Source organism: Natrix helvetica, assembly GCF_964273705.1.
Source record: "Natrix helvetica genome assembly, chromosome: 1".
NCBI classification, from domain to species: domain Eukaryota; kingdom Metazoa; phylum Chordata; class Lepidosauria; order Squamata; family Natricidae; genus Natrix; species Natrix helvetica.
Window position 1 is genome coordinate 223,537,440 of NC_138548.1, and position 11,733 is coordinate 223,549,172.

General features: G+C 44.1%; 1 protein-coding gene across 1 annotated transcript in view; it reads right to left on the reverse strand.

Moving 5' to 3' along the window:
* Nucleotides 1-11,041, reverse strand: part of LOC309388669 (thiol S-methyltransferase TMT1A-like) — a 33,315-nt gene extending 22,274 nt beyond the window's left edge. Inside the window, exon 1 of the mRNA XM_081946191.1 lies at nt 10,477-11,041. Coding sequence (XP_081802317.1) covers nt 10,477-10,968 — 492 coding nt within the window. The 5' untranslated portion in view covers nt 10,969-11,041. The remainder of the gene's footprint in view (nt 1-10,476) is intronic.
* Nucleotides 11,042-11,733: the final 692 nt, after the last annotated feature.

Sequence of the window (11,733 nt, forward strand, 5' to 3'; positions counted from 1 at the left end):
GCCCCGGCAGTCGCACTATTCCATGCGGCTACCAGGTCCTCCACCCAGGGGTGGGTCGGGTCTACAGGAGGTGGCCCAAGCTCCGTCTGGAACTTATCTGGTTCCATCAGGCGCTTGGGGCGGAACCATCTAATGCCTTCCGGCTCCGCCTCCCCGCAGCGGGGGGTAGCAGCAGGGAAGTCAAGTCAGAGAAGTGAGTGATCCGACCATGACAGGGGACTGATAGTTAAATCCCCTATTCCCAGATCACTCGTCCACTGGCCAGAGACAAAGACAAGGTCCAACGTGTGGCCCCCCTCGTGGGTAGGGCCCTGAATTAATTGGGCCAGGTCCATGGCTGTCATGGAAGCCATGAACTCCCAAACCCCCTCAGACGCTTCTCCCATCGAAGGCAAGTTGAAATCCCCCATCACTAAAAGTTTGGGGGTCTCAACCGCCACCGATGCCATCAGCTCAAGGAGTTCAGGTAGGGCCGCTGATGTATAGCGAGGAGCCAGGTACACTATCAGCAGGCCCCACTGCCTCCCTGGGCCCCATCTCACGACAAGGGACTCACACCCGGATGTCTGCGGCACAGTGAACTCTCTCGGCTCTAAGTCTTCCCAGATAATCACTGCTACCCCACCGCCCCTTCCCTGGGCCCGAGGCTGGTGAAATGCTCGATAACCTGGCGGGCACATTTCCACGAGGGGAGACCTCCCTCATGACCCAACCAGGTCTCAGTTATTCCTGCGAGGTCCGGCTCCCCCTCCAGAATTAGATCGCTGATGACAGCCAGCCAACCTCTTAACCTTCTCCCAATTTGATAACAGAGCCTCTCTTATAAGATGCCTTCTGAAATAACCATGCGTTTTAGTTCCCTTATACCAGTGGTGGGTTTCTACCGGATCGCACCGGATCGCGCGATCCGGTTGAAGAATGAACCCGGAAGTAATTTCCGGCCCTGCCCCCTTGGCGTTTTTTTGCATCAGGGCTGACTCCCCGCCGCCACTGCTGTTCCTTGTCTTCTGGCCGCGGCCCCACGCCGTGGAAAACATAGGCGCAATTACAGCCCGGAGCAGGAGCAAAGCCCCTTTCCCAACTGGCCTTTCCTCGCTTGGAGGGCTTTGGAGGGAAGCTTCTGCAGAAGCCCGGGTGAGTGACAACAAGTTCCCGCCGTTACGAAGTCTCGGAGGCTGTAATTTTCTGAGCTGTGCACGCACGCCTGTTTTCCACGGTGTGGAGCAGCGGCGAGATACTGCGTGGCCGGCAATGACTCAGGATGCCATCCGGGAAGACGAGGAACGTGAGGGGGGACCGTTGACAGCCTCCGCAATCATCGCTCGCCTCGCAGAGCCTCGCTGCTGCTCCACGCCGTGGAAAACAGGCGTGCGCGCACAGCTCAGAAAATTACAGCCTCCGAGGCTCAGAACGCCGAAGGGAAGCTTCTGCATAAGCCCGGCCGAGTGACAACAAGTTCCCGCCGTTACGAAGTCTCGGAGGCTGTAATTTTCTGAGCTGTGCGCCCGCGCCTGTTTTCCAAGGGGTGGAGCAGCAGCGAGGCTCTGCGAGGCGAGCGATGATTGCGGAGGCCGTCAACGGTCCCCCCTCACGTTCCTCGTCTTCCCGGATGGCATTTGGAGTGATTGCCGGCCACACAAACCTCGCTGCTGCTCCACGCCGTGGAAAACAGGCGGGCACGCACAGCTCAGAAAATTACAGCCTCCGAGGCTTCGTAACGGTGGGAACTTGTTGTCACTCGGCCGGGCTTATGCAGAAGCTTCCCTCCAAAGCCCTCCAAGCGAGGAAAGGCCAGTTGGAAAAGGGGCTTTGCTCCTGCTCCGGGCTGGAGGCTTCCCTCCGAAGTCTTGGGATGTTCTGAGGAGCCCCCCAAGGAAAAACGCCACTGCCAGGTAATTAAAAGTACCTCTCTGATTCTGTCAGACTCTGTCAGTCTCTCTCTGATTCCCTCTCTCACTCCCTCTCTGTTCCTCTCTCTCTCTGTCTGTCTGTCTCACTCACACACACACACACACACTGTGGTCACCTTGTTGAGTGTTCCAATCACATTTGAAACACTCAACAACTGGCCTGCATTTATGGTATTTTGCAGCATTCTGCAGTCATAGGACCAAAATATATGGTTAAAAGCATATATTTTGGTCCTATGACTGCAGAATGCTGCAAAATACCATAAATGCAAGCCAGTTGTTGAGTGTTTCAAATGTGATTGGAACACTCAACAAGGTGACCACAGTGTGTGTGTGTGAGTGAGACAGACAGACAGACAGAGAGAGGGAGTGAGGGAGGGAATCAGAGAGACTGACAGACAGACACACACACACACACACAGAGACAGAGAGGGGGAGGGAGGGAGAGAAAGATAGAGAGACACACACAGAGTGAGTGATTAAGTGAATGAGTGAGAGACAGACACACCCACATACACAGAGTGACAGAGAGAGAGGAAGGGAGGGGAGAGAGACAGAGGGAGAGACAGAGACAGACAGACAGACACACACACAGAGTGAGTGAGAGACAGACAGACACACACACACAGAGTGACAGAGATGGGGGAAGGAGGAGAGAGAGACAGAGATACAGAGAGAGAGACAGACAGATAGACACCCAGAGAAAATGACAGAGGGAGACAGAGAGGGAGAGAGAGACAAAGAGCCAGAGAGAGAGAGAAAAGAAAAAGAAAAAAAGAAAGTGGGAGATAGAGATGAAAGAAAGAAAGAAAAAGAACTTATGACCACAATTGAGCCCAAAATTTTGGTTGCTAAGCAAGAGCATCGTTAAGTGAGTTTCACCACATTTTCCAAGTTAGCCATGCCCACCTGGTCACATGACTGCCAAGCCACTCCCACCAGGTCACATGGCCGGCAAGCCACTCCCACAAAGGAGGCCACACCCACAGAGTAGGTTCCAAAAAAATTTGAAACCCACCACTGCCTTATACCATAAGTATGCATGCCATCCCAACAACAGGTCATGACCCTCTAGATTCAAAAGCCTAGCATTTCTTAACATTATCCATTCCTTAATCCACATCAGGCTAGCTGCCTGATAATATAACTCCCAATCGGGTAGGCCCCACCCTCGTCTTGATTTAGCATCTTGTAACAATTTACATTTTATTCTTGCTTTTTTCCCTTGCCATATGAATTTCAACACCATTTTATTTAATTCTTTAAAATAGTCTTTCCCCGGCTTAATTGGAATGGTCTGGAACAAATATAGCATTCTAGGTAGGATATTCATTTTGATTGTTGGGATTCTCCCAATCATTGATAATTGAAGATTCTCCCATTTCGCCAGATCTATTGCAATTTGTTGCTTCAATCTAAGATAATTATCTTCTTTAAGAGTGCTACATCTGGCTGTTAGGTAGATCCCCAAATATTTAACTTTATTTGTAATTTGCATTTCCAAAATTTCCGCCAATTCTTCTTTTTGTTTTGAAGGTATATTTTTTGTCAAGATCTTTGTTTTGTCTTTATTTATTTTCAAACCTGCAACTTCTCCATACGCCTCAATTTTTCCTATCAATTTAGGTGCAGATTGAAGTGGCTCCTCAAGAATAAAGACGAGATCATCTGCAAATGCTTGCAGCTTATATTCTTCCTTTCTAATAGTCATTCCCTTTATTTCTTCCTCTTCTCTAATCTTTCTGTTTAGTACTTCTAATGTTAAAACAAAGAGTAGTGGTGATAGTGGACAGCCTTGTCTCGTGCCTCTTTTAATTTCGATTGGATCCGTCAGTTCTCCATTTATCATTATCTTAGCTGTTTGCTTGTAGTATATTGTTTGTATGGCTTGAATAAAGTTCTTACCAAAGTTCATTTGTTCCATTTATTGTATCATAAACATCCAATTCACATTATCAAAGGCTTTCTGCGCATCCAAAAACATCAAAGCCATTTGCTTCCCAGAGTGGGCCTCATAATATTCCAAGGTATCTAAAATTGTCCTTATATTGTCTCTAATTTGCCTCTTTGGTAAAAAGCCATTTTGGTCCGGGTAAATAAACCCATTTAAATAATTTATCTCTTCAGTGTGCTTTAACTGACTACGTGAGCTGTATTGCATATCATTTGCCTAAAGATCCTCGGCTTGCGTGTTTAATGACTTCTTCTTTTCCTGTTCGTCTATTGCTTTCATTTTCTCCTCTTTCACAAGCTGTCACTGTGTTTTCAGATGGAGGGCAAACAAGAGGAGTGATTGCTTACAAGGACTCTCATTATGAAAGTTTCCTGCCCTGCAAAACAGTTGTCCCTGCAACACTTAGAATTGTTTTTTGCTATTTTAGCTTTCTAAATCTTTTCTCGACAGCCGTTTAATCTAATTTCTGACTTTTATTATGTGTGTCAATTTATTTTTAATCTTCCAGGTGCTTACATCGCACCCAGGATTGATTCTAATCTTATGGCTTTGTTCTGCAGCAATTATTACAAGACCAAAAGCATTTATATTTCGTTTCTCATATACATAGTCATTCATCTCTTCCTGGACCTCTCTCTGAAGGTACCATTCAAGCAGATACAGCTGTTCATGTTTTACCTACTCTTTTTTCAGATCCATTCTTTAATAATTCTTTTATCCACCAGAATGCCGGGGGGGGGGGGGGCTGGCACAAGCTTGCCATATTCCACTTGACCAGGCCAAGCAGAGTTAATCCCCATGGTGTTGCCTCTAATCAACTATGGCAAATGGATGTCACCTATGTTCCCTCTCTGGCTCCCTGGAAATATATTTATGTTTCTATTATTACCTATTCAGGAGTGTTTTGGGCCACACCTCAACGAGGAGAAACAGCTAATCATGTTATTTCTCATCTTTTTTCACCCATTACTGCCATGAGCAAACCCTTCTCTTTAAAAACTGATAATGGCCCAGCCTATTTTTCATTGGCCTTTTTGCAATTTTGTACAACTTGGAACATTGTTTTAATTCATGGGCTATCCTACAATTCCACAGGTCAAGCCATTGTGGAACATGCTAATTGGTCCTTTAAGGACTGTTTTCCAAAACAAATAAAAAAGGAGGGCTCTTGGGTACCCAATTTGGCGTACCTCAATTTGGCGTGGGTAACACAACAGGTTAAAAAAGTTTGTTTGCCTCCCCCTCTAGGGGGACGAGGATATGCTGTGTTGCTTCTACAGGTCTTTGTGGATTCTAGCACGTAGTGTTTGTCCAGCTAAGGATATTCTGGTACCAATCTCCAAATCCAGTTCTAGAGATGACCAAGGTGACTTTACAGACAGCGCAGTGACCAAAATGATCTTGTCGGACCAGCCGTCCAGTGATGTGAAAAACCCTGACCATCAAAGGGAAAGCAGTGCTGCAACAACAACACGTGGAACAAATGCCCGAGAACTTATGCACTGCCATCTTTGCAGTTTTAACTGCCAATTCCTTAGTCATCATTTGTTTATGTTTAATTGTTAATTGCTTCCCTTTAGCAATAGCTGCTGTCATCTCACCCAAAAACTCATTTGAACAGAGACTGAAGCAAAACCTATAGGTGCAACTAGCTAATATTACACACTGATGCCTCTTGCTTATTTGAATCGTATGATATGGAAAATTTGCTTTCTACATATTTGATTCCTGTTTGTGTCCTGCCTGCAGTAATCCAAAACTTCATTGGTTTAGTAGATTGCTATTGAATGAAAATTTTGACTATAAGACTATATCTATTTAGGGGTTGGTTGCCTATCATCCACCTCCTGATGCAATTGCTTTGTATACCCCAATAGTAGCAGTTCCTGAGAATATAATGTGTGCAAAAATAGTTAATTGTACATCTTCAACTAAAAAACCTCACTGTCTTCATATTAGTTCACCTGCTTTAAATGTACAGCTTTTGAGGAGATTTCCTTTCACTTTGCTCATGTTTGGCTCTTGCAAAGATGGTTTTTTATATATAGTCAAGAAACCTTTAATTATGTTCCTGCTAATATTAGTGAAGCATAGTGTTACTTCAGCCAGTTAATTCCTGTTTGGCTTTCCAAACAGCAACTTCATTCCAGCCGTTCTCGACGTGGAGTCACGCTGGACAGAACTTGTGACTCTGAGATAGCTTTGCTTAATAAAGTAGAATATGTAGCATTGGCTATATTTATAGTGGGTGTGCCAGGGCTTGTTGCTTGCGCTCATTTTAATATTAATGCTGTTGTATGTAATTTGGCAAAAATAATTAATGCTACTTTTTAGTTAGTTTAGTAATTAAGGTGTTGTTTTAATCTTTTAGGTGAATCAAGAACCATCTAGCACCAGTTCAATATTTTACACAATTTGGCCTCTGATTTGAAAATTGATACTTTAGGATCTTGGTGGGAAAGCTTTTGGGCTTGGTTGCCACAGGTTTATTGGGAAATGTTCTATATAATTTAGTCATCATTTGTGTTATTTTGATTGGTGGTTGCTGTTTTATTCAGTGTCTTCCCTCCCTGGCAAAATATATGTATCATAGCTTTTTGCCCTAAACCCTCTCCTGCATTGCCTCAGTGTCAAGTATATGCCCTGTATAAGCAATTGTAAGGATGCTCCACTTTTGATTATGATTCCTTTACTAACCCCTCTTACGATACCTTGTCTAACAAAATAAAAAAGAGTGAGATGTAGAGGTTATACAAAGGTTATGTACAGACATGCGCAGCAAACTGCCATGATCTCAATGACCAGTTACCTCAACATCTATGACCTCACCTAATTAGTAGAATCAGTCAGTACCAGGAATTATTGTGTTATGTGAAGCCTCTACCCTGGCTGGGATAGTCTTAGAGATTGACAAAGGAGAATGTACCAATAAGATGCTGTTGCTACCCCTGCTTTTGCTTTGCTTGTTAAATAAAAGCCAAATAAACTCTGTGTAAGGCAGACGGACATTTTGGATACAACCTGCTGTGATAGATTTCTGAGATCAACAAAAAAGTACTGAATGATGTTAGTTTCAAATCTGATCAAAAGGGGGAAAAAGGAGACTCCCCTGCTTGTGGGTCAGATTGTAATTTCAGTGGAATAATTTGGACATGAAGTAGAAAGTTTCCACTCAATAAGAATGATTTTGGATACAAATAGAGTTTTGTATAGAATTGGATATTTTTTGCAGGATTTGGTGCCATAACACCTTGTATCTTCATTGATTAAAAAGAGCTTGTTCTCTTATATTTCAGGAGTTGAAACTTTTCTGCTTCTTAAAGCATTTTTTCCCTTTTTTCAGGCAAACCGGCAGCGGAAAATGCTATAAAAACTAAAAAAAAGAGCTTCCAAAGATTGCGTAGCTCACAGCTGAGCTGCACGATCCTCGGAAGCTCCCCCCCCCCCGCACTTTTAAAGCAATTTTTCCCTGCCGGTTTGGGTGAACTGGCATTGAAAAAATGCTTTAAAAAGTGAAAAAAGTTGGCCACGCCCACCCAGTCACACGACACCCCCCCACCAAGCCACATTGCATTAAACATTGTTTAACACGAAACATTAAAAAAATAATATCTGGATTTTAGTCTCATTCCAGGTGCTAGGAACAACCCCATAGTTCCCATTTGGAAGATAATGCTGCAGAATAACTATTTCACCCATTGAAATGACTGCTACATTTCTCTGTACAGGTGGGGGTTGCGCACACATGCACAGGTGGGTGGGACGCATTCCATTGTGTTGTGGGCATGTGAGCACGTGCCCAATAGTGAACCCACACACAATTTTGGGATGCCTTTACAAAAAGCCTCGACATCTCTGCTCTACCTGACTTTGTTGTTAGTTCCTCAAACCTCCATATCTTTAACCTTAAATTGTCCTCTGTGCACCTCACACGTTTCCTAAGAGGTCCCTAAGGGGGTGTGCATAAGCGCACCAGCATTCCTACCGTCCCTGTCCTACTGTGCCCTTTGATATGTGCACATTTTATTTGTTCGTGTGATACTCATTTATATCCATTTATTTGTACCAATCTCATGCGATAATGTCCATGTCTATACTAATACCTATTACCTTGTACAAAATAAATAAATAAAAATAAATAAATAAGGGATCCGGTTTAGGTTAAGCCCGAAAATGAGCAGCATAAAGAGCAGCAGAGAGATGCTGTTTTTGTGGGATCTAAAACCCTTGCTCCCATGCACACCTGCCTAGTGTACAACTGCGCCTACCTATTGGCCATTATTCATTTGTCTGGACACCCCAGAATTAACTTTCTTTGTTTGCCCTGTGCCTTACCGGTCTGAGCACTCGCAGGACCTCCTTCAAGGCAGCCTGGGTGCTCTTCACAGAGCAAAGCATGGTTGTGCAAACCACCACGTACACAGAGTTGTCTGACACCGAAGGCATGTTCTCGGCAGAGGCGACCACAAAATTCTTGAACTAGAGGTGCGTGTTCTGAGCCAAGTTCCATATGTTCTGGAACAGTGTCTCCTTTTCCTTTAATCATGTTTCGTAAGCAAAGAGTCTACATCAGGTCCTCAGTTTGAATCTGTTCCAGTTCTTCCTTAAAGTGACAGCGACTGTTTTAGTCATGTAAGAAAATCTTTCAGTTATACAATTTGGGGTGAACACGCCTTGAATGGTGTAGGAGTAGGGGTGGATTTCCAGAGAAAAAAATGGAGACTACTGGAACCAGGACAGTGATGGGTTCTGGGTGGTACGGCCCAGTAATGGGCGTATCGGTAGTAGACAGTAGCAGAGGCCACCATACCAGTATAGTAGCTCGTTTGGCCCACCTGGCTGCTCTCGTTCTATGACCGTTTACAACGCAACTGTCCAATTGCGCATGCGCTCACAGCATGCTGCCCCGGGCGAGCAGTTGTGTGTCACAGGGCACTATCTGTCAGAAAGTCCAGTTTCCTCCTGAAAAAAGCACCTTTGGAACTTTCACTCACTTGTTGGGAAACAAAAAAGAAAGACCCAGTGGGTGTTTTAATTTACAACATTTGAATTTGATTTAAAATACAGATTGTACCCATGGAATCGGAGGGATGGAAGTGACCTTGGAAGTCTCCTAGTCCAACCTCCAATTTTAAACTGTCTCAGGTAATAAATTGCCTCCCAAATTGTCTACAGCGTTGGCAGGCAAGTAAACCTAGAAAAGACATTTTTATATGTTTCTGAGGAAACCTCAGGGATTATGCTTGAAATTGGAAAAAAACCAAAACGTTGATTTTAGGTTTTGATGATTAGAATCATTTTGTTGTTCTAGAAACAGCTTGAAATGTTTAGAAATGTAAAGCAAAAAGTTGAGATCATAATTCTTTTTTTAAAATAGTTTATTGCTCTGAAAAAAGTCAGCTGTCACTTTTTCCCCCCTATGTCTCTGGACCCTTATTTCCCTTTGCTTTCTAACTTTTGTTTCTTTATTGTATTTTTATTTTATAATCAACTTTAATGGCATAAAAATCCATATCAAATAGAAAGAATGTAGGTTTCTTTAAGCTCAATAGCTCTTATTGCAGATTTTTTCCAGAAACTTTTCTGCTTCTTAAAGCGTTTCCCCCCCTTTTTTCAGGCAAACCGGCAGTGAAAAATGCTATAAAAACTAAAAAAAGAGCTTCCAAAGATTGCGTAACTCACAGCTGAGCTGCACGATCCTCGGAAGCTCCCCCCCCCCGCTTTTAAAGCATTTTTCCCCTGCCGGTTTGGGTGAACTGGCAGGGAAAAAAATGCTTTAAAAAGTGAAAAAAGTTGGCCACGCCCACCCAGTCACACGACACCCCCCCCCACCAAGCCACATTGCATTAAACATTGTTTAACACAAAACATTTAAAAAAATAATATCTGGATTTTAGTCACTAAAATCCAGGTGCTAGGAACAATCCCACAGTTCCTATTGGGAAGATAATGCTGCAGAATAACTATTTCACCCATTGAAATGACTGCTACATTTCTCTGTACAGGTGGGGGTTGCGCACACATACGCAGGTGGGTGGGATGCATTCTATTGTGTTGTGGGCATGTGCGCATGTGCCCAATAGTGAACGCACGTACAATTTTGGGATGCCTTTACAAAAAGCGTTGCCATCTCTGCTCTACCTGATTTTGTTGTTAGTTCATCAAACCTCCATATCTTTAACCTTAAATTGTCCTCTGTGCACCTCACACGTTTCCTAAGAGGTCCCTAAGGGGGTGTGCATAAGCGCACCAGCATTCCTACCATCCCTGTCCTACTGTGCCCTTTGATATGTGCACATTTTATTTGTTCATGTAATACTCATTTATATCCATTTATTTGTACTAATCTCATGCGATAATGTCCATGTCTATACTAATACCTGTTAGCTTGTACAAAATAAATAAATAAAAATAAATAAATAAGGGATCCGGTTTAGGTTAAGCCTGAAAATGAGCAGCATAAAGAGCAGCAGAGAGATGCTGTTTTTGTGGGATCTAAAGCCCTTGCTCCCATCCACACCTGCATAGTGTACATGTGCACCTGCCTAGTACCCATTATTCATTTGTCTGGACACCCCAGAATTAACTTTCTCTCTTTGCCCTTTGACTTACCGGTCTGAGCACTCGCAGGACCTCCTTCAAGACAGCCTGGGTGCTCTTCACAGAGCAAAACGCAAACGTGCAAACCACCACGTCCACAGAGTTGTCCAACACTGAAGGCATGTTCTCGGCGGAGGCGACCACAAAATTCTCGAACTGCAGGTGCGTGTTCTGAGCCATGCTCTCCAGGAGGTAATTTTGAAAGTTGGGGTTGTAGTCCATGCAGGTCACGCAAGTTTGGGGGGGATAAAACTGAAAGTTGGGGCCAGAGCCCACGCCAATCTCTAGCAAGTGGAGTTTTCCCGAGGCATCGGTGAATTCTCGCATGTTCTGGAACAGCTTCTCCTTTTCTTTGCCCATTTCTTTATTGTAGATTTTGTTGAACTGAGTCATGAAAAGTGGGAAAGTTCTTTTGCAAATTGGATCCCATAAGCCAAAATAGGCAAGCACACAGATGGGCAGGGTGAGGATTTTCAGGCATTGTTGGAAGATGAGAACCAGCATCGTCTTTGATGGAAGAAAAGAAACCCTTCCTGCTTGACTACCTCAATGATTTGTTTTAAATACTCCTGCTTATTCCCTGTTCCTTTAATGATTTTTCGTAAGCAAAGCGTCTACATCAGGTCCTCAGTTTGAATCTGTTCCAGTTCTTCCTTAAAGCGACAGTGACTGTTTTAGTCATGTAAAAAAATCTTTCAGTTATACAATTTGGGATGAACACGCTTTGAATGGTGTAGGAGTAGGAATGGATTTCCAGAGAAAAAAATGGAGATTACTGGAACCAGGACAGTTGTTGGGTTCTGGATTGTACGGCCTGGTACGGGCGTACCAGTAGTAGACAGGAGCAGCATCCACCGTACCGGTACAGTGGCTCGTTTGGCCCACCCGGCCACCCTCATTCTATGACCGTTTATAACGCGACCGGCCAATTGCGCATGTGCTCACAGCGTGCCGTGCCTGTGCGACCATTTGCTGACAGTTAGAACAATTAATCAGTGCAACAATTTGCCTCCAGAAGTTGTAAATGCTCAAACACTGGAAGTTTTAAAGAAAAGATTGGATAATCGTTTGTCTGAAGTGGTGTAGAATTTCCTGCCTAAGCAAGGGGTTGGACTAGAAGACCTCCAAGATCCCTTCCAACTCTGTTATGGACTTTTTGTCCTGGAAGATGAGAGAGGCAGGAATGGGGGGCCCTGCAGTTTTCTGTCCCTTTTAACCATTCCTCCCTCTCTGCTTACTTGCACTGAGCTAGCTCCAGAAAAGGGGGCT